The sequence below is a fragment of the Halichoeres trimaculatus genome, unplaced genomic scaffold (genome assembly GCF_033239565.1).
Source record: "Halichoeres trimaculatus isolate MK-OKI-2021-1 unplaced genomic scaffold, fHalTri1.1 fHalTri1_scaffold_22, whole genome shotgun sequence".
Taxonomy (NCBI): domain Eukaryota; kingdom Metazoa; phylum Chordata; class Actinopteri; order Labriformes; family Labridae; genus Halichoeres; species Halichoeres trimaculatus.
Window position 1 is genome coordinate 17,115,982 of NW_027437200.1, and position 23,443 is coordinate 17,139,424.

Sequence of the window (23,443 nt, forward strand, 5' to 3'; positions counted from 1 at the left end):
CAAAATCTACTAGTGCTTTTGTTTCCTTTCTTTTTCAAGTTTTATTTGGAGTAGGAAAAAAGTCTGGTCACTGACATATTATTGCAGTGTTGCATACTTACTCATTCACACCTTTTCCAAAATGCTGTAGACTAATTACTCATTAAGGCCAATAGTGAGTCTTATTCGTAGCTTTTTAACAGCAGTGGTGGCTGCTTCGGAGCAGCTCTGAACTGCCTCTGAAGAACAGACACAAGATAACCGACAACTTGGGAGACTTGGCTAACCAACGATAAAAAGAACTAAAAACAGGTACTAGTTTTCTTTTCTAAAACCTATACCATGCCATGACACTGACAAAATACATTAGAATTGATCTGCAGGTGGGTTGCATAGTTGATATTGATTTCTAATCTTTTGAGCAATTTCGCACCAGTTTGACTTTTAGATTGGACCCTGAGTTTTAAATTTTTAAAAATGTCCTAATTTAGAGCTGTCAGTCTAATCCAGAGCTCTCTATATATAGCCATATTAAATTGATAAAAATTGCTTTCCTTTTGTTTTATGTAATTCGAAAAGTGCCTGAGCCAGGAGGAAGTTAGCTAACCAGGAGGAAGTGATGAAATTAGGTGCTAAAACTATGCAAATGTAGCTAACAGAAGTGCTAGCTTAACTTTTTGAATTTACTGGTATAAAACATCTTTGAGTGACTGTAAAGCTAACAAACTTTGTTGTATGAAATTTTACATCCACACACACACACCTAAATGCTAAAATTATAATTTGTTGTTGAAACTGAAGCTGGAACTTCAACTAGATGAAGAGTTAGCCTTGTGTGGATCTCTGACATAGCACGCCTTGCTAACTTGCTATCATTAGCCATACTTAGAGCATGTAAATTCTGTTCATACTATAGGTTAAGTTCACTTTTTTTCTACAAATGAAATTAAAAAAAACGAAACTACAGGGTAAGACAAGCTGTTAATGAGTAGCCTAAGCTAGCTAATTTCCTCCTGCCTTAAGCATGTTACTAATTAGCAAAAAATTAAATCTATCTCCAAAGTTTTGGAAAGAAAGCAAAGCATTTGGGCTATTAGTTAAGACTCCTAGCTAGAGAAATTTTATCAAACTGACTGAAATCCAGGCCAAATTTACAGCTTGGCTAAAGGACGCATGTAGCTTTAAAGAAGGGAGGGAAAGAGAATATGGCGCACGATAGGCTTTTGCTACAAAATATGTAGCACTTTTACCCGAGCAAAATCAAAGTGCAGCTGTTGATAAAGGAGTCTTTTAAGGAAGGGTCTGTCAGGTTTGAGCAGCATAGAGTGAGTGTTGGAAGAAATAATCTAATTTTTACATCAGGCTGAGAAGCTAACATCTGCTCAATGAGCACTGAGAGACAACGTAAAAGTTTGGTTCAGCTTCATTCAAACATTTTACCTCCCACACACGCACACACACACACATGCACAATCCCAGAAACCAACAACAACAAAAAAAAGAATCAGACACAGTTTTAAAAAAATAGCGAAAAGTTCTTTGTACACGTACACATAATAACTGCTGACATGTGCCCAAACCCTGTCGTACAGCATTCACTCCCAAACATAACGTGGAAAGCATCAAGCTACAGTGGGTGCTTTTGTAAAAACGCATGGTCACAGTAGTTCAAAGAAAATGGCTCCTTTTTTCAAAATAAATAAAACAGTTATACAACCTTCATTACAAACTTCTTTTGCTTCATTATGGTTTAAAAAAGAAAACGTCCAGATAGTCGACTACAGCAGCTGTTTTTGCTCCCTGCTCCGACATAAATAACAACTGTGGGTGAAACACTCCTCTGAACCCACCGACGCACACAAACATACTCACACACACTCACACTCACACACATAGAGCTTGTTGCCTCACCTGCTGCCCCACATCACCAACTGGACTAATGAGCAGAAAAGAAATCTTTGAAAACTCATTTAAAAACGTTTCTTTGACGACAAAATCACATTTTTATAGCTTATGATTCAACCCCCCATCATTTTATGTGACTTCCTCATTCCTAATGTATTGCAGTGAAGCGATAGTTTAACTGTTATGTGGAGATTTTTGTGGTCTGAGGTGTAAACGGTGGACGGTTTTTGACCGGGACCAGCAGGTGAAGATGCAACCAAGAGGCAGAGCAGGGCAGCAGAACTATAGAGCACTCAAATGTTCCTTTTTTTCCTCTTAGAAATAAAGGAGAGGGGACTAAGAGGTCAGACAGACAAGATTTTAAAAAAGGGATTGTTCTCCCAGAATTCATTGCGGCTGGTTTTGGGAGGAGAAGAGACAAAGGGAGGTCACTAAAGAGAAGAGGAGGAGGAGGAGGGAAGAAGGCGAGCAGCAATTTGATTAGAGATGTTTTTCATCTCTCGTCTACTTTACAGAAGTTTTTTTTTCTCCTCTCGATAAGCGGCTTCAGAACTTTTTGGGACCCCAAGCAGACGCCTGCTTCGGCGCAACACCTGTCCCGAAGGTGGGGAAATCCTCGGCGCTGCTCATGTCAGGAGCCTGGAAAGGGAAAACAGAAACCAAATGTATCAGAAGCCAACAGTTAAGTGTTGAAAGTAAAAAGTGAGAATCAACTGAGCAAACCTTGTTCCCAGAAGCGTTCCAGGGGGCATCCCGGACCACAAATCCCTTAGCCGGACCCCCACTGCAATCATCAAGTCCTCCAGCTCCACCTCCTCCTCCGTATCGAGATGGAGGCTTCATGTACGCTGCCAAAGTTTCTGTCTCTGTCACACTGAGCATCTGTCAGGGGTGGAGATAAAAAAAAAACACTTTAAGAAAAATGAAGTCTCTGCTCTGTCTCAAGCTGAGAAACAGAATTTAAATCTCATTTTTAGGTGTGGATTACCATCAAGCATATATCTAGGAGGGAGACTTTATCAAGATCACTTAGAAACTCCTCACAGTCCCTTTAAATACAATGAGATTAAAGGATTTTGTCAGAGTCTAATCTGATTTGTTTTAAAGAGAGGTTATAGTGCATTTTTATGCTTTATACTGTCCCTCTTGTACCCCTATAATGGCATTTCATGAATTAAATCTAAAGAAAAAAAATCTTTTTCTCACACTGGGGTTTTAGAAATCCCTTATTTCAGCCTCTTTTGTCCATGTTTTGTTCTCTCTTTAAGGCTCCCCTCTCCTCAAACCCCTTTCTCTTTAATTGGCCAGCTCTCTGGAGGCCTTTTGATCCTTTAACTAAGGCTGCAATGATTAGTCGACATAATCGACTCGTTGACTATAAGAAATTAATTGACATAATTTTCAATAGTCGACACGTCGTGTTATTTTTTTTATTGTTGTCATGTGGTGGAACGAAATACCAGGGCTGTAACTTCAGTTCACTGCATGAGGCTCCACGTTAACAGATACTTCTATGGGAAAACATCACTAAGTTCATACATGAGGAAAAATCTCCGCGCCCCGACGCGCTGATGGAGGCTCTGCATCTCCAGTTTGGACAGCCTGACTACTCCCTGGTGTTAAGTGCCTGATAACATGATTATGAGAGTCTCATTCGCTCTCTGTTTTAAACAGTTTTTCAGGATCTGAGCCACAAACTAGAGTCAAAACCCCTAACTTTTTATCATCGGGATCATACAGAGAGAAAAGCAAGCCCCAAAGAGCAAATAAACATTAGAAAACAAGCTCAAAGTCACTAATAAGCGGTCTGTCCAACACTGCGAACAACAACTTAGTTTTCTTGTTACCTGCTTCATTCATTTTAAGATTAAAGATTTTATTTTTATGTCATCATGAATGAAAAAAAGACAAACAAACAAACAAACCTGGCACAGGGCTGACCAATCAGAGGTGAGAACCTAACTCTGGGTAAATGCAGTGTAAATGCAACACACAGGTTGAATTTTAAAGGTCTGCACATTTTGAAGGCCAAATCAGGTTAAAACACAAAATAATCTTGATTAATCGATTAATCGAAAAAATAACCAATAGATTAGTCAACATCAATCGTTAGTTGCAGCCCTAATGCTATAACCTCGTAAAGTCCTGTGAAGATCTCGTGCTATTTTTAGAACACATCATTTTGATCAGAATGATTTTTGGGGATTTCTACAACATATGAAAATGTAGCAGTTTGAAAATCTTCACACGTTAGTTTATCTCCACGATAAACTACGGAAAACTCAATACCCCCTCTTTGATATTCAATTTCTGTCTATGATGGAAACGTTCTCCCGCCACTTTGTCTTTGTTAACTCACATATTCCTCCTCCAGGTTCAGCAGGTGGTCGATGGCGTTGTCCACAGTCTCTGGAAGACCCATAACTGTCACTTTGTCGGGCTCGTCTGAACCTGGCTGAGGGAACCGGATGTCCACCTGAAAACAAAAACGAATTAAAGAGTTATCAGAAACAACAGGTAATCTTAAAGAATGGTGTTTAGCATTGACATCTTGCCTTGAACTCCTCCATCAGCTTGCGAATGGCTTTTCCTCGCGCTCCGATGATGCGAGCATGGGTCCTCGGGTCCAGGTGAACGTCTTGGCTCACCATCTCCTGCAGCTCAGCCACCAGCTGCTGGATGGCCTGACGCGCCTCCTCCACATTGCGCTCATACCCTGAGATCACGATCAGATCCTGGGAGAGGGGAGACGCAAGACACAGTTAGGGAGAAAAGGGCAACAGAGGAGGAGGATTCAGAAAATATCACAAAATACAGACATCAAGGAGGAAAGACTTACCTGCTGCTCATCTCCTTTGTCTGGAAACTGGATGCTGACATCGTGATCTTTCCTGATCTGAGAGATGACCGCTCCCTTTCGTCCAATAATCTTGGGGTGAAACTTTGGATCTACGGACATGGTCACCTTGAAACTGCGCAGAGCCTAAAACAGAAACAGTACGTCAGAGAGTAAGCAGTCTAGGGTCAAATTGTTATTCATTTGCACACTTCCTGGATCGAAGAAAAGAAAAAGGATGATCACCCTGTCCTCCTGCTCAGCCTGCAGTTCTTTGACCCTCTCGAGCAGACCCTGTTTGGCTCGCTCCACGTTAGCTGCGAGGCCTGTCACCTTGATCACATCCAGCTGCTTCTCTGGCTGTGGCACCCAGATGTTCACCTGCACGACACGCAAACAATTAATCACAGAAGAATCATAATAAAAGGCGTCGTTTATCTTTTGGCCAGAAGATGGCAGCAGAGAACCAGAGATCACCTCGTACTCCTCCATCATCTTGCGAATGCCGCTGCCTTTCTGGCCGATGATGTAGCGATGGAGCTCGTAGGAGACCTCAACATCCTCCGTTATCGGGACCAACGCCTGAAAGAGGAAACAAGAAACATCACTAAAGAGAAAAAGGAGAAGTTTTCAGTCGTTTGATTAAAAACGCTGCCTACCAGAAGAGCAACTTTAGCCATTTCACACTTCTCTGCACGCCCAGAGATGATGATGATGTCACATTTGCGGGGTACGAACTCTGCCTCTGGGCTGACGTCACCGTTTTCCTGAGGAGGAGCCTCCTGACCTGTGAATGCACCACAGATTATAGCCTCATGATTATTGTTGCAATCGTTTGATGACATAAATAATCCTGACGTGAGTGTTTTGTTCACCTGCAGTGTTGTCCTCCCTCTCAGGGAACTTGATCTGCACCTCGTGCTCCCGGGTGATGTGCTGGATGCGGCAGCCTTTGGGCCCCATGATGGCGCGATGGTAGCGCTGAGGGATCGCCACCTCCACGCTCACTTGGGATTCCTGCACAAGAGAGAAAGAGGGGGCTGCTGGGTAACAACGCCACTGACAGAAAACACACATTCCTAATTAAGTTAAAGCACCAAACTCTGCGTTGTTTCTTACCAGGTCCTCGATGATCTCCTGGATGCGTTTCTTGGCTGCCTCGACACAATCCTTCGCCCCCTTCAGAGTGACCCGCTGGCTGTTGGCTCCTGTACGAGGGAAGCTCACAGCGACACCTCCGTACTCCTCAGCCAGCTCCCGCAGCACCTGACCTCTTCGACACACGAAGTGGCGGTGGTGGCGAACGTCTACAACCATGCTGTCCTCGACCACATCGTCCTGGAGAGGAGAAACCAAGAAAATCTGAAATATCCTTTAAGACTTTTCTTAAAAAATACTTTTATTAGATCCAGAGGAAGCTTAAACAATATCCTGATAACTTTCCATAGATTCTAAAAAACGTTCGCAAAGGCACTCTTCAAAGATCTCCAGACACCAGACATTTACACCAGGTTTTTGGAAACATTACAAGGTCCAGTGAAATTTTTGTAAGATACCGAAACATTTCTGCAAGATCTCCAGAAACTTTTGCAATATCTTGTGAGGGAAAAGTTTGGGGTCCAGCAAAACTTTGGAAAGATCCTGAAGATTTCAAGATTCCTTGAAACTTTTGCAAGATTTTCAAAGTGATTTGAAACATGTTCAGGTCCAACAAACTTTTTAAAGACTCTGCAAAAAAAATATTGAATATTTTGAGAAACTCTTGAAAGATCTTTGTAGATATTTGCCAGACCTCCAGAAATTTTTGCAAGTTTCTTGGAAACATTGCTAAGTTTGGCGAAACTTTTATAAGATCTTGAAAAAGACTTTCGCCAGATTATGAAGAGATTAAGAAGTTTTGCAAGATCCAAAGACAATCTAAAAAAATTCTTTGCAGGTTTGCAAGCTCTTTAAAAACTGTTGATAGATTTTTTTTTAGATATTTATGAGTCGAGCTAAATTTCTACGGAGGATCGAGGAGGAAATTTCCCAGCGTCCTAAGAAACTCCAGCAAGATCTTCTAAAATGTTTTGGGATCTTGCAGAAAATTGTGAAGATCTTCAAAAACTTTTGCAAAACTCTCTCATTGCTGAGTCCTGCTGAGCGATTTTAAAATCTAAAAAAATGTTCAAGAGATCCTTAGACCATTTTCCAAGACCCAGAAAACTTTTGCAAGATTCTTTAAAACACTTCTGTGTCCAGTCAAACTTTTTCTATAATCCCAGAGAAACTTTGGAAAAAATGCAAAAAATTTTTGCAAGATCCCAGTTTTTTTACAAGATTTTTTATTTTTTTATTTTTAAACGATTCTAATAATCTTTAAAAGATTATTGGAAAGACGTCCAGGTACAGAATTTTTTCTAGGAGGACCCTGTAGATATTTTACAAGATCTAGGAGGCTCCTGCAAGCTCTCCAGGTTTTTTGTAAGATCCAATAAATTTTATAAGAGTTTTATAAACTTTTAAGATATTCTAGGAAAAACTGGTTGGTTTCTAAAACTTTTGTTAAGGTTATGAAGAAACTTATGCCACATTAAAAAAAAAACAGCCAGATCTCAAGACATTTTCTTAAGATTCTTGAAGACTTTTGCTAGTTTCCCAGAAATTATTGCAAGGTTCTTGGAAGCTTTTGAAACATACAGAGAAACATTTGTTTCCTGACCAAAAATTTGTTAACCTCTCACCAAAAATGACAACAATAAATCATCACCCCCATATGTTCCTTCAAGGGCTCAGTGAGGTTTTTCTTCATATAATTCATTCCTGTTTGATATTTTTATCATTTATTGGTTTTTGTGTGGTTACTTTGTTGAAATGATTCAAACTGAGGAAGAAGGAGAAAGAAGCCAAAACCTGATTTGGAAGAAGTGTTGTACTCACCAGGTTTTTGACCAGACTCTCCAGCTCCTTCTGAGCCTGACGAACAGCTTCCTCCTTCCCTACGATGGTGATCAGCTCCTGCTCCGTGTCGTCTGGTGACGGGAAAATGATGCGAGCCCCTGTCCTGTCCCGTACCCGGCGAATATTCGCCCCGCCTCTGCCAATCAGGAACTTATGGTACTCTGGTTTTGCCAGCAGCTCAGCTGTGAAGTTGTTGACTTGCTGAAGACGAGAAAGATGGAGACAGGAAGTGGATGTAAGTATTTCCTTCAGTCTTCTTCAGATGCTTTACCAACGGTGTTTCCTCTCACCTTCTCTTCGGCGAGCTGCAGAAGCTGTTTCTTGGCTTTCTCCACCTCCCCCGCTGGTCCTCTGATGGTGACTTTGTCTGACCCAGAGCCCTCGGAGGGGAAATGGATGTGGACGCCGCCACAGTCCTCCATGATGGAGCGCACCAGGCAGCCTTTGGAGCCGATCAGGGAGTTGTGCAGTTTAGCGGGGATGGCGACCTCCACCTCTTTAATGTTGGCCTGAGGGGGAGAAAAGGAGATACAATCAACCTTCACTTGACCTTCTCCCAGCTGGAGATCTATGAAGTAGATTCAAACTGAGCCGTCGCTAAGAGACCAGCTGCTTTACGATAATGTCTGTATCTCACCAGCTCTCTCTGGATGGCGAGGATTCGATCTTTCGCCGCCTCACAGTTGCTTTTCTTCCCTGTGATGACGATCATCTCTGAGTTACTGTTCTCCGTCGGCAGGTCTATCTTAGTGTTGGTCTCTTCACGGATCTGAAGGAAACAAAATCATCCATCACTGCACGTAACTCAGAAGAAAGGTTTACACATAAATGTGAGAATCAGCGTACCTTTTTAATGTTCGCACCGCCTTTTCCGATGATGTTTTTGTGAAACTGTTTGAAGATAGGCACGGAGAGCGAGAAGCTGTTCTCAATCTGCAAGAAGAGAAAAGCTGCCGTAAGACTGAATGTAGAAGAACAGACGAACAAAGAGGAATCGACAGGAAATTTGATCTTACCAAGTCAGCGATTATTTTTTGCAGGAATTTAGCACATTTCTCCACCTCGTTCTTCGGTCCTCTCAGCTGGACGATGTCGCTCTTCTGAGCCGGGTCAGGGAAATTTATAATGACCTGGACATAGACGAGAAAGCAGCAAGTTTAAGAAGATGAAAGTCTATTTAAATAAAACGGTGTGTGGCAGAGAAAAGGTTCACCTCAGGGAACTTGTCCCGAACTTCCTTGATCTTTTCTCCTTTCTGTCCGATGATTGTCCGATGAAACTTCTGCTCAACGATCAGGTCTTTGGTGCGCTCGTTTTCCTGTGAACACAGAAAACAAATACGATCAACCAACTTTCAGATCTGAACAGTTAAAGCAGCAACTTCTGGTCTAAAAACAAAAAGCTGAAGTGTAAGTGCTGAAAAACTGCAGTTCTTCTAGTGTCCACTAGAGGCTGGCTCTAAAACGGAAGAAAACACAAAGCCTCTGCCTCATCCTAACTTGAACTCTGCTCGGTTGAGCTCAGCCTTTCCAATATGGCTCCCGTCAGTCGATGATCCTGAGCTTTTTATGAACAAATGAAATAACATGATCTATGACCTCACCATCCTCTGAACCATCTCGATGAGCTCTCTGCGCGCCAGCTGGACTCCTTTAGGGTCCCCCTCAATCCGGACCAGGCCACTCCTCTCAGAGTCCTGTGGGATTCGTACGGAGACTTTGTACTGCTCCTTGATCCGATTAACTGGAGAGAGGGATATATAAAAAGTTGGAGAAGTTTCACTGTTTGGAGTCCTTAAAGGCATTAAAACAAGTCAATCACAGCTGGGTGTGATGTTACTGTGAACACAGGAGGGAAGTTAAAACACTGACAATCAGACTAAAGGCCCTGACCCAAAAAGCACTTCCCCAGATGGATCAGTTACCCCAGATCCAAATGTAGACCTCGGTTCCACCACTTTTGTCTCTGGTTACTTTTTCAGCCTTTTTGAATGTATAATCATAAAGATGAAAACAGGTTTATCAGCCAAGGTCTGACTAACAGAGCAGAGCACACATCCAAAAACGCAGCATATTGCTACAGGATGAGAGCGCATCGAGCAGCACAAACAAAAATAGTAGCCATAATAACTGAGAGTGTGTTTATTTCTGTTGAGCTCAGCAGAGCAGGAAGTGCACTCACTGTTGGCTCCGTTCTTTCCGATGAGGTGTCTGTGGAAACGCTGATCTATGATCACTTCAGTGTAGTCCATCCTCACCAGCTGCACACAGAGAGGCAGAGAGACTTTCAGGGTTTGGAAATCGCTGATTAAACTCATGATTAACACAGATTCGTCCTCCAGTGGTTGAAGAATATCCTCTGTGGTTTGCAGGAGAGGTCGATTAACTATTCAGAGATCTTAATCTGTAATTTTAATCTAATATCGGAGACGTTCAGTTGTAAGTGTGTGACTGAAAGAGAGACAGCACTCACCAGGTCCTTGATGATCTCTTGTATCTGGGCCTGAGCCTGCTCCACCTCCTCAGTCGGCCCCTCCAGACTGATGCGCTCCTCCCCGTCCGTAAACTCGATGTGAACCTGAACACACACAAACTCCACTGATCATCACAAACATCATGTCCCAGCTCCAGTCACTCAGTTTTCCCTCCTTTTCTTCTTTTCTCTAACTGTACTTTTCTGTTCGCTGACTTTGTTTTATTATTTTGTGTTACATTATTTATTTTCCTCTCACCCGAGGAAGCTGCTGCGTGATCCGTCCGATGTTCTGTCCTTTCTTTCCGATGATGAAGCGATGCAGCCAGGCCGGAGCAGTCACCTCCACCACCATCACGCTCTTCGCCTGCAGAGAGACGAAGTTCAACGAAGAGGATGAAAAACCAAAAGTAGTGTGACCAAGCTTCCGGGAATTGGTAAATTAACAGCTGGTTTTATGTTTGTTTTTTTGTTTTGTTTTGTGCTTTTTGTGTGTTTTTCTTTCCTTGTATTTTATTATGTGTTCTTTTTCACCCTCCCCTTTGAAAATATGTTAATTAATTACCCTACATTTGAAAGAAGATCAGGGTAATTGCACATACCTCTTACAGACTTTATAAAGTCATAGAGTAACAAGGAGTTAATTGTTAAAAAAAAGAAAGGGTCTGCAACGTGTGCCTCTGGAGCCTCATGCTGCTCTTTGACTTCTTTGCAGTTGCTCCTTGTAGCTTTGAAAAAAAAATGATTAAAGTAAAAGCTTTTTTAATTTTTCTTAAAGAATGTGTAAATGATGAACCACATTCACTATAAATAAATTCATGCATAACATTTTGGTAAAGTGAATATGCATGCACCGTCTCTTACAATAAAAATTTCAATTTGTAATATTTTTTCCGAAATTTTTGGGACAATTTTTCAAAAGAAAATCAATTTTTTTGCAAATTTTTGACATTTTTGTGAATGTCAAAAAATTTCTTTTTTCCATCTTTTTGTAATTTAATTTATTTATTTCTTAATTAAATTTACTTTTTTTTAAAAAATTTAGCAAATTTTTGAAATTTCTTTTTTTTTTTTTGGGGGGGGGGGGGGGGGGGGGGGGTTATGACTTTTTTTTTTTTTTTTTTTTTTTTTTTGAAATCTCAAATTTTTTGAGATTGGGATTCGGGCCCAATGAGAAAAACATCTGACAAGTTCTTACAAAAATTCAAACATCATTGCAAGTATTGACTGCAACACTTATCCTAACCTCGCAACTGTGCTGGTTGCCCACAATGCATTGTGTCATTGAGCAGGTGTGTCTGAAAAGTTAACATTAGCAGTCCTGCACAGGTGAGAACAGTATGTCTCCTTCTCCCTGAAAACAAAAAATCTGCAAAAAAAATCAGTCAAGTTTAGTTTTCTACCAAGTCTAAAAACCAAACCAATGTGTTTGCTCAGCAACGAAAGTGGCAGTGCTGAAAGATTATAAAGTCCAAACACACCACACTGAAAAACATGGGGCATTTCAGACAAATTTTCCCGGGGAATCTGATGAGAGGTCGGCTAAAATTCAGAGTTTGACCGTGTCATACAACCAGAGCTCTGCTACGATAAAGCAGAGTGGCATAGCTCAGGAGACGACCACAGCAGCTTAGCTTTACCGCTAAAAATGTGCGGCCCAGTTTATGTCCTTAAGTCTGAAAATCTGAAAAAATGAAGTAGCCATAGCTTGATGAGTTGCTTTTAAAGTGACGCCTCCTCCAGCCTGTGCGTGCGTGTCTCTGCTCATCCATCTGTCACAGCCTTCACACTGCTAGAAAAACCCGATTATTTCACTTTCAAATGTTGCCACATTTTTAAGAAACATACAGAGATGAATTTATTGGAAGCACCCATGAAAATGTACCAAACCCTCTGTGCTAATACCAAACAACTTATTCTGCTGTTGCAACAATCAGGTGCCTGATTAGCATGTTGCTATTAATAAACAGTTGTTTGTGTTTTTTCCCTTTATCCTCTCTTTTTTGAAGGTGTTAATAAAGATAAGAAGAATGCACAACAAACATTACACCGACAGTTGTTCGACGTCCTGCCACAATAAAAAGAGAGTTTTATTAAAGTGGAGCATTCAGCTTCTCAAAGGTCAGATATTTGGCTAAAAATAAACACAGGAGCTTTGAGTAATTTGGATATGACAGTCAGAGCATTCTGAAGATGAGACTCACCTTTGCGTACACCTGTGTAAGCGCCGGCCCCAGCTTGTCCGGCTCCCCCCTGAGGATGATGGTCTCCGAGCCGGAGTCCAGAGGAGGCATTTCCACAGACACTCCTGTGGTCTCCAGGATCTCCTGCAGGGTGTTTCCCTTTGGTCCTATGATGTACTTATGCTGAGACTTCTTCACCTCCACTGAGATGGTGGTGGTCTTTCTCTTCTGCGAGGGGGAGATAAGAAACGATGAGGGAGGGGAGAGGAAGCAGGTTTAAGGGAGACGGAGTGAAGGCAACAAAAAGACAAACAGAAAAAAACTCAGCCTCCTCCTAAATGACATTAGCATTCTCATCCTGTTGTTCTCCAGGGAAATCCAATTTTCTCTCCACGTTATCTTCGACCTGTCTATCACCAGCTTCATCTGGTAAACACACGCGAACACGCTCTTCCTCTCCATCTTTCATCCTCACATCCATCTTGGGTTGTGCGCTTGTGTTGGGAATGCAAATTTGTGTGCAGAAGAAGTTTCAACAACAACGATATAGAGGCTCGTCTCTACAGACTGTGAGGAGAAGCTGAGTTTACTGAACTCAAAGAAAATTCACAAAATGTCCAAAATCAGCAGAAGAACAAAGTCAAAAGAAATGTTTTTTTTTTCTTTGGGATTTAATTTGTTTCCTTTTTCTGTCTGTGATCTATGCTGGTGTTACTGTTTCATTTTTTGAGTTTGAACTTTAAATGTTTGTGATTGTGTCTGTGAACGCACCTTGTCTTCGTAGATAGCTCGGATGCGGTTCAAAGCCATGGCCACGGCCTCCTTCTCCCCGGTGATGACGATCTCGTCTTTGGGCAGGCTGGGCGGCGGGATGCTGATGCGGGCGCCCGTCTCCTGGCTCAGCTCCTGCACCAGGCGGTTGTGGGCGCCGGCGATGAAGGGGTGGAAGGCTTTCTCCAGGGAGAGGCGCTCCACTGCACGCTTGTCCTGGAGATCAGTGACAGAGTAGGAGATCGAGGAATAGAGAATGTAAACAGCTGTTTGCTGTCAGTGAGCTTTCAGAGACAGCTGCTATTCGTTAAGTATAAGAAGCTGTATTAAAAATAAGACCAAAGAAATTACTTGTCCTCAGTGATATTTTTACTGTTTTGGTTCTTGTGTTTGTCTGGAGATCCTACATGTAACCATGGCTGCATTGTTTACATGTGAAATCAGCTGTTAGCAGCCTGTAGCATGTCAATGCTAACTGGTGCAAGGCCGTATGTTTCCCCACAAGGTGAGGAGAAGGAGGTGAGGACGATGTGCTGGTCCTCAGGTGTGAGCTAAGAAGTGACGACATTGATCTGTCCTTCCATCCATCGTTATTGGGAACGTAAGATCTATCTCTTATAAGATGGATGAGCTAGCCGTGCTAATCCAGCAACAGAGGGAATACCAGAGGGCAGAGTAGCATCATGCTATTCACAGACATGGCTAACTCAGCTAGCACTGGACACCTACGCCACATTGGAAGAACTTTAGAGAGAACAGACTCCTGAAGAAGCTCAGTCCTGGACCCTGTGGAGGTGGAGGCTGGCTGAACTGGACAACGATGGACAAGCTGTCAGCATCTATTTTCTTATGGACCTTTTTGCACTTTCTATACACTTTCTTACTTTTGTTTTTTTGATTGCTGCTGTGACTTCTCCTGAATTTCCCCTCGAGGATAGATAAAGTATTTTCTGCTCTATTCTATGATCCATGCGTTGAGACCGTGGTTTTGTGTTCCCAGGGGGAATAATGAACATGAATGAGTCGGTCCGCTTCTCTTGTCTTAGACAGCGCCACATGTGGAAATTGTTCCTTCCTTAACTCCTGCTCACTTGTCTCTTCGTCTTCTCTTCTCTCATCTCTTTTTTTCTTTCTCTTCCTATCTTCCTTGTGTCAGTCCCTCGCTTCTACTCCATTCACTCCTTGTCCCACATGTGGCTTGTAAGCACCTGGTCACCCAGTCAGCATGCAGAGCAGCAGTCTTTAGCGCCTGCAGTGCAGAGACTTCACAGGCCACTCACCTGTTCAGCAGAGATCAGAAGGATTTCATGGCGAGCCTTTTCGATGCCCTCCTTAGTGCCAGTGATGCGGATATTCGCGCTCGGGTCGTCGGGTCGTGGAATAGCGATCTTGGTGGCGGTCTTCAGCTCCAGCTCCTGCAGCTTCTCGCCGTTCTTACCGATGACAAAACGATGGTGCTCCTTAGGGATGGCGACCGTAGCTGAAGCCTGGGAAAAGGTTGAGAAGAAGAAAGAAGAACGCTCGATGAGCAGATCCACTTCAGTCTCCATATTTGTAAGACTCAAGCTAAGCAAGGACACTGATCGAATAAAAGAGTTCTGAGAAAATACAAAGTAAACAATAACAAAAACATTCGTCCTTGCACAGAGGAAGAAGAGTTCTGCATTTTTGTATCTTTGACTGCAGCTCAGCGAAACAGGTGATCCTCAGTTCATCAGGTTTTTTTCATCAACCAGATTCAAGTTAAAGAAAAATAACTTCTATGGATTTCTTTTCAGATTTTAATCGACTTCTGTTGTCTGTAGACGTGCTTCATAAATGTGCCCAGATTGCCTCAGTCTGGAAAAACTTTAAATCAAAGTCTTGAATCGATACACTCAAATGATGAAGGTAAATGTACCTGCGTCTGCAGCCGAGCTACGATCTCCTTGCGAGCCTTCATCACAGAGTCCAGTTTCCCAGTGACCATGATGGACAGGCCCTGGTCTTTAGCCAGAGACAGCTCGATGTGAGCCCCTGTCCGCTGCATGATGTCCAGGCACACTTTGGCCTCCTCGCCCTCCCCGAACTGGCTGTTGTCCTTGTAGCGACGCTCCTCCAGGGGCACGTGGAACACCTGAGCACACAGACCAGCACAGAGGAGAGGGCTCAGATTTCAACAACACCTTCATTTGCTTATTTGCTCTCACTAATGAGCCGGCAAGTTTCGCTTTTATAGTTTTAAAGCTACGCCTGCTTGAACTCATGATGTAAGACTACATTTGTTCCCGCTGACCTGGGTGATGACGGAGGCTTTGATGGGCCTGATCTTGCTCCCCCACGCTGGGGCCGGCTCCCCCGCCTTGTCTCCTGGTGCTCCCTTCTCCGGCAGCGGAGGGAAGGCCTCCAGGTAGGTGGGGATGTAGGCCTCATCCTCGGGGACACAGCCTGGACCGGAGAGACGGGGATAAGTAAGACGGGTGGAGGCAGAGAGCAGCACGCATGGTTTAAAAAGGCGAGTTTAGAGTAAGGAGAGAACTACGAGGATAGATTCAACAATTAAAAGCAGTTTGATCTAAAGGTTGAGAGAAATAAGTATTTAAATTAATATTTTTTATTGTTTATTGTTAGTCCAGAATGAAACTTTGCAATGCCACCAAACTTTTTTGATAAAACACATTTTGGGTGAATTCTGCAGAACAACAACCATTCAGCTCATCGTTAAGTCATCTGGCCAAAGTCAGCTGATCAAAACACCAACAAAACAAAAAGGATTTAAGCACCAAAAAATAGTTGCACTTCTGTTTGAAATGTAAAATATTGGCATGTTTTTAGCACAAAAATCACAGAATTTATATCCATTCTAACCTCATGTTTCCTGTCTCTCTTAAGCTGAAAAACAAAGGCCACAATTCTGAAATACAAAGCTTCTCTAAGGAGTTTTAATATGATGATAACGATGCCTCTTTAGAAAAAAATTAATGAGTCTTCTCTGTAATTATATTTGTATTCATGTAGTTCTATCAAAACTTTGTCAGTTTTAAATGAAAACAACATGCGAGTAAATAACTTGAGTCAGCAAAAAAATAAAGCATCTTAAAAGTAACTTTTTTCAGGGGTGTATCACCGTTTGCCAAAGCGTTTTTGAGTGACAGCTTAGTGCTCCAATTGTTGCTGAACTGACATGAACTACAACAACCCTGAACTGCTCATTTAGATTTATCCGAACTACTGATGAGTTCCTGGAAAGCAATGTTAAAAAAATCTTGTTGTCTGTGGTGTACCAGAGTTTTTTGTGTGTATGAAGTTAGAAGTAAAGTTTGTGACACAAATAATGTGTCTGCTGGAGCAGTGGTTCCAAAATGGGGTATGTGTACCCCTAAGGGTATGCAAGATTCAAAAGTGTGTATTAAAGTGGACATATTACGCAAAATCCGCTTTTATATGGTTTACTGATAGAAATATGTGTCACTGGCGTGTCTACAGCCCCGCCGAGTATGACAAAGATCCGCCCACCCCCTTCTTTGCTGGCTCCTCTTTTCTGAAAATCTCTCCTGGAATGGTGCTATCACATCTGGCAGTTTGTTTATAGTAAAGTTGCCATGGTAACGGAACGCTTGGGTTGCAGGTTACTTCATGAAGGGGCGGAGTTAACTCAAGCTCATTTGCATATTCTGTTCCACAGGATGAAACAGCTCATTGAGAAATGCAGTGAAATAGAGGGATTTTTAGCAGGCCTGAATATATGATTATATTGTTTTTTGGGGAATACGACACATATGTAATTTGGGGAAATCAAATTTATAAATCTATTGACTTTTAAGTTTCTTTAAAAGTGTAATATTTCACCTTTAAAGAAATAGCTCCCAAGCAAAATTCCTTTAACACCACTTATCTAATCAATGTTAATGTTAATAAACTGAACATCATATCCAATAGACACTAATAGTACAGCGCTGTGTTTTATGCCTTTTTTTCAATCCAAACTGTTTTGTGTTTGGTAGGAGGTACTTGGCAGAAAAAAACACATTTCACAGGTGCATATCACTGATAAAAGTTAAAGAACCACTGTGCCAGAGCATAGCTGTACATGTTTACATGCTGTAGTACCATTTTTTGCGAAAAAAAAAAAAATCTTTCACTATACATTCATACAACCCTTATATCCCAAACTTAACTAAAAAGTATAGATTTATGTCAGGATAACCTTAATAAATTGGTAAATGGTAGTGCAATAAACACTAAAAAATAAAAATTTTACACATTCATTTTCAAAACAGAAATGTAATGGCAATATCCCTTTAAAAATGTAAAAGTAAAAACTCGATTAATGTGTATCCAACATAGTAAGTGATGTCAACAACTGTTGACTTGTTCATAACGTTTGCACTCTAATGGCTAGAGTTAAGGCTAATTGTGGAAGGGAACAGCGCTCTAGGACATGTTGAAAATGTGATAAAAAGTGTAATTTCACCAACTTCATACACAAAAAGAATGATAGATCTATTTTATCTGGCTTCAATTCTCCCGCCAATCATAACTTAATACGCAAACCGTAGCACCAGGATCAAAAAAGGTTAAGTTAAAGACTTCACTTTTAAGATGAAATTTGTTTTTGTTCTTCTGTTGGTGTTTTTCCCTTTTGTAATTACTTTTGTTTCATACTGGCAAAGTTTTGTCTGAATTCCATTGATACAAATATATTTCCACAGACCACCAGCATTAAGACTGATTATATAAAGTCTGAACATGAAAAGAAGATGATGGCGTAGACATTAAATACTCTCAAAGGCTGACACATTTAACAGTAAAGAGACAGGAAGTTGCCAGGTTTCTGATAAACACAACTTTTGTTGCTTTTAGGACGATATCAGCAAAAGCTGAGGTATTTCTTTGACCATGGTGGGGGAAATGATTATTACAAACCGATGGTTTAAAATGTTAAATAATTTGAGGAATAATCCAAACTACCAGGAACAGATTTCTCAAAGCCTCTCAGGGTAAAAGGACATCATCATCAGAAAATGAAATCAAACATGGAGTACAGAGAGACCATGCATGGCTCAGACAGGTAAAGGAAATCCTGCCCTCTAAACATGACCTCTCAGGCCCGTCCGTGACTAACCAGCTCAGGCCGGCGAGGTGAAACCTGTCCACTGATGTTACCTGTAATCTCCTGGTCCTTCAGGCCGCTGCGATGCTCCGCAAAGCTCTCCGGGGTCAACACTGCCACTGAGCTCATGGTTCAAGAGTTATTCCGCTATTCCACTGAGACACAGAGACATAAAGAGATATATCAACATGTTGTTGGAGGAGGAGGAATCATTAGCTGAAGACATATGGACACATGTTTAAGACAGTCTCCACCATCCTGTTCCCTCGATGCTCTGCTGTATATTTTCTCCTCAAAAGCCCCCGAGGATTCAAACCACCTCTGCGGCTTTGCTACATCGCACCCATGCTGCAAGTTACACCTGAGATGCTCCAATTAACACTCAGGCTGGCTCAGACAAACACGGGGTGCCACAAAGCCTCAGGGACCGGGTTTTAACAAGTGTCGCACACACACGCAAGACTGTGTGGGACTAAAAACAACTTCTGCTCATGACATTCCTTGTGAAAGAGAATCATGGGATCTTCTCTGAGCGTTTGTTGCCATCGTTGCGTTGCTCTGAATGTGCATGTTTTGTGAAAACAAAGGAGCATCGTGACATTGTTTCATAATGACGCGTAGATGCAGGGTATCAGGTTGTTTCTGTAGCTTACTAACAGGCCCCTCGCTGTCATGCTCGCAGCTCAACACATCTCTGGTATCACACATGTATCTATGACCTCCCTGTGTGTGTTAAATCAGAGCTGCTGGCGTCAAACCCTTTAAAATCAAACACATGCAGCTCCTAAAGAGGAAGAATCATGTCTCCTGGGAAATCACTCAAAATAAGAAAGATAAGATAAAGAAAGTTAAAGCTTCTTCACTCATATTCAAAGTGAGTCCAAGCTTACCTGCAAAAGGTCGATTGCCAGAGAGTCCGTCCAGTTAGCGGCTACCGTAAGCGCTTCAGTGTGAGTGTGTGTTTCAGCTCCTGTATTCACAAGAGAGTAAGGGAAAAAAACATAAGAGTGAGAGTAAACACTGTAAATCAAAAAGCTGTACAGCACAGAGGCTGGATTAATACTGTAAGCACCCACACTGCACTGCACCTTACACTGTCTGAATGTGATTCACTCTCCTCCCTTTCTCTCACCCCCTCCTCCCCCTCTGCACATCCCTCTGCCTGTGGACCCTCTTTACACTTTTACACTTTGAAACGCTGGAAATCATTAAGAGTGCAGAGGGGAAATAATAAAAATGATGCCATATTCTTGACTTAGGTGAAAAAACAACAACATTTCAGCTAAAACTAGATTGTTTAACTCATCTGTGTCGCCAAAAATGGCTCAGCTCCCCACCAGAGTTTGGCAAATATGCCCAGATAAACTTAGTATAAAATAAGGTTTTAGCATTTCAAGTTTCAAGTTGTTGTTTCAAGTTTTAACGGTGAAGCACAAACAATATCTATGAACACAAAACTTCACCGTGCAGCTAATAGGAGTTAACGGTCAATATGTGTGACAGGAACTGATAGCGTCTGTCTCAACACCTGGGCTAGCTGTTTTTGACCACCAGTGTGTGCTATTAGATAAATTACCATTTGAGGCAAGAGACAATTTTGGACCAGGCTGTTAATTTCTGCCATGAAAATTGTTTTTTTTTTTTGTTTTTTTTTGGCTTAAGTAGTAAGTAAGTAGCGTGTAAGTGGTTATCAAGCGAACACTTGACGAATGACAGATTAAAGCACTTGTGCATTGCCTCATATTTTTAAGACTAAAAGTAATTGCCGCTTGGTCTGGGTATTAAGGCTAGTATCTTTTTTTTTTTTTTTAAATTCATTTATTTTTTATTGTTAATATTAATGTCAAACAATATCATTGAAAGTATACATTTTCAGAATTATAACATTTCATAAGACAAAGGAAGAACATATAGAACATATGCCAGAGGTAAATGGATCAAATATGAAAGTAAAGTAATACAAAGTCTCTTTTTTTTTTTTACTCAGTTAAAACAATGAAATAAATTTTAGCATTCATGAGTCTTTATATTAAGGCTAGTATCTGTTTTGATATTTGAGCCAGCATCAGTGTCAACATTTAAGCTAGCATCTGTCTCAACTTTGAGCAGGCATCTAAGCTAGCACCTGTCTCCACATTACAGTTAGCATCTGAGCTAACGTTTGTCCCATAGACTGTAAAAAAAAAAAAATACGTTGCGATACGCTAAATGGGCAGAGCTTTGTTACCGTGGCAACCGCCGGCTCCACCTAGATTCCCTACTGCGCAGACTCTGGTTGCAATTGCGACCATTCATACAGCCGATGGCTGCGCCTGCGTACGGCGGTATTTTGGCTTCAAAACTGTACAATGGAAAATGGTGGAGCCATATTGTCCACTCTTTATACAGTCTATGGTTTGTCCCAACATTTAAGCTAGCATTTGTCTTGACATTTAAGCTAGCGTCTGTCTTAATATTCAAGCTACAGTCTGCTTGGACATTTATGCTCTGATTTCTCAGTTTCAGAATCTCACAGCACTACACTCGAATTTCCAGCTGGTGTCGCTAATGTTTCTTTTAATACGTTACGCAGTTTGGCTGTTATTTTCCTGTTGGTTAGAAAACAGCTTAAAGGCGCACTAGCAACCAGTAAAAAATATGAACAATTAAGAAAATATTCGCAATAACTCTTCAAATTACACTAAAAAATGAATATTCAAATATTCAATAATCATAACCCTTCCCTGGGATAAGTAGCATAAAATTAGCCCATACTGTTGTGTTTGACGAACTACTGTGCCAAAAATATTTTTGGTATTTATCCATATATAACTACATGTGAATATATCAAATGCCTCTCATAGATAAAATAAGTAGTGTAAAAAGCAAGAAAACCATATGGCAGCTGACTTTAACAACATTCAAGCTCTTATGAGGAGTTTTCAGTAAGTTATGAAACAAATCAAAACTAAGAAGCATGTTTTCACATAAACTGCAAAGGCCCATCAGACCATCCACTCAAAAAGGTGAAAAGAGCGAAAGCTTTATTTAGCTGAGTGGTAGAAATTAGACAACCAATGTTTACAATATATATCGCTCAATTATTGTGGGAACTATATCTTTATTTCACACTGCTTTATTTTGAATCTCACTACTTTTTAAGTGAATATGTTTCTGTTCTCTATTATAAAAAGACAGCAATAGTTAGTTTGCAAAAGACAGGTTAATCAAATATGTTCAAATCATCTTTTAAGTAATCTGAAGTTGAATATAAGGTTACATTACTGTGGCAGGGCTGGTTGATCATATTGTTAAAAAGATACCAATTGGGATCATTCTGTGGCACTGTGTGCGTTTTATCTATTTAGAAAGTCAAATTGTTGGATACTTTGCAGATGATGCTGAGATGCTTTCACTTACAATCCTTGTACAGGTCTATTGTTTCATATGTTGCAGTTAAATAGCATTTCCCATTGGTCTGCTTCTGGAGCCAGTATCATCACCAGCTTCCACAATGTTATTATGCGAGATAGGAAGAAAAGGAAGCAAGTCTGCAATTCAAGACACAGTGCGATACAGATAAATGCTCACTTGGCGTCGACTCTGACTATGATTAGCACGTTGTAACCAAATCTGTGAATATAAATAAGGGGGACTATAGTCGAAGAGATTAATCCATCCCTGCTAGCTCTCTCAAACCGCTAATCGCTTCAGGATGCGCTGCATGGCTGCTCCTGTTAGCTTCAAGGCTATGATAACCGAGCGGATGGCGAACAAATGCGAAGGCTTTTAAACGCAAGTTAGCCTGGTTTGCTAAGCTAACACACATCGCTGTGCTCCGACCTCAGCTCGAGGATGATTAGGTGCAAGGACTTTCTGATAATCGGCTAAAAAAGCAAGCCAGGCGGGCAGATCACCAGCTCCAGCTCGCAGGCTCCGGGGGCGCTAACCTCGCTAACCCTGGCTGCTTCACCTCACACTCGAACCGGCTTTTTGATGCAGCCATACCCAGACTGAGCCATCCTCTACTCTGCTCATTATAGACACAAAGCAAAGATAACATAAACGCAGAAAGCCTACCTTTCAGAGAGAAAATGTAGCAGAGGGTGTATGTTTGACAGGTGATGGTGTAAACACAGATGTGATTGGTCTAGGAGCATTTCCTCTGCTGGCGGAGGTATACATACATGCACTGCGACTCACCGAGTATAAAGGAAATGCCGCAGTATCTATGCGCAACAGGAGCATCCACGTTAAATAGATCTGCGTAAATTTCCTTCTGTTCGTTTCACTCTGGTGTCACATGTAGGAGTGAAACGCTCTAACGTGGTTATCTCAATGGAAACCGATAAGAGGAAATTAATTTATGAAACTGCGGACTCTCACAATGTCTGACGTCCATCGTGCTGACCGGGTCTACTTCTCATTCATGGTGCTCCGTCTGCTCTGAAGGAATCAGCGCACCTGACTAAAAAATGCTTACGTGAAGTTAAATAAGTAAAATGTGAGTCAAACATTGGGCTTAAAACTTGAAACTATCATAAAGTAGTCATAAAAATAATTTAAAAAATAAATAAATAACGACATGGATATAAAGGGATTAAAGTATTCCTACAAAATGAACTCATTTCGTGTCTCTTTCACAGTACAGGCGCTAGGTGGAAGTAGGAGACAGGAGTGAGGAGACAGAGGTAAGGGGAGGAACCTCGACTATCCAAGCACCTCCTTCTGTGCACCTGTTAAAGCAGTGCTTGACACTATAATGTGTAATGAGAGACTTGGTGAGGTCATTTTCCCCAGATGATTCGGATTTAGTTTATTACAAAAGAGTTCAATGGTTTTTACTGTAAACTTGCTCACAAAAATAAAAAACCCTGCACCTACATCTAAACTATCAAAAAAGAGTAAAAACAATAGTCATAATGCCTATTACTGTACATTTAAAAGAGTTTTTGACGGACCAAGAATTCGTCAAGCATGCAAGCAGTTGTTAGGAATTGCCGGAAATAGACATCTCGGACTTTCAAAATAAAATCAGTGACGACAGAGCATTGAATATCACATGAAGAAATAAGAAAAGCTCATGAAACAAGACAACAGGGTGAATCATTCAACAAACAAATCAATAAATTACAAATGGACCAAAAATGGAACATAAAGTTGGATTTAGTTAATAAACCATTTTAAATTGAGTTCACTTCCAGGATCCAGGACAAAGAGTTAGTTAATTTCTAAAATACTTTTATTCAACAAGCAGTATTTTTTTAATGATAAGTAAAAAGTCTT

The 23,443-nt window shown here is 41.2% G+C and overlaps 1 protein-coding gene across 1 annotated transcript; it reads right to left on the reverse strand.

The window, feature by feature from the left end:
• Positions 1–6: 6 nt before the first annotated feature.
• On the reverse strand, positions 7–22,369 carry hdlbpb (high density lipoprotein binding protein b). The gene is made up of 28 exons (XM_074662154.1): positions 22,238–22,369; positions 19,069–19,148; positions 18,232–18,333; positions 15,362–15,513; positions 14,987–15,202; positions 14,367–14,573; positions 13,087–13,302; positions 12,337–12,543; positions 10,392–10,499; positions 10,133–10,237; positions 9,842–9,920; positions 9,264–9,403; positions 8,874–8,978; positions 8,677–8,790; positions 8,507–8,593; positions 8,298–8,429; positions 7,951–8,169; positions 7,640–7,861; positions 5,840–6,058; positions 5,596–5,737; positions 5,380–5,507; positions 5,198–5,302; positions 4,967–5,101; positions 4,724–4,867; positions 4,440–4,619; positions 4,244–4,360; positions 2,608–2,766; positions 7–2,523 (listed from the first exon to the last, which is right to left on the reverse strand). The coding sequence occupies exons 3-28, from the start codon at positions 18,305–18,307 to the stop codon at positions 2,431–2,433; spliced, it is 3,807 nt and encodes a 1,268-aa protein (XP_074518255.1). The 5' UTR covers positions 18,308–18,333; positions 19,069–19,148; positions 22,238–22,369; the 3' UTR covers positions 7–2,430.
• Between the last annotated feature and the right edge of the window lie 1,074 nt (positions 22,370–23,443).

Excerpts from the sequence above, each read along its gene's own strand:
- hdlbpb (XM_074662154.1), bottom strand. The coding sequence starts at position 18,307 with ATGAGCTCAGTGGCAGTGTTGACCCCGGAGAGCTTTGCGGAGCATCGC. Across the intron at positions 13,303-14,366 it reads TTCTGATCTCTGCTGAACAG|GACAAGCGTGCAGTGGAGCG; the intron begins GTGAGTGGCCTG and ends ACTGATCTCCAG. Across the intron at positions 8,594-8,676 it reads AAAAAATAATCGCTGACTTG|ATTGAGAACAGCTTCTCGCT; the intron begins GTAAGATCAAAT and ends CTCTTCTTGCAG.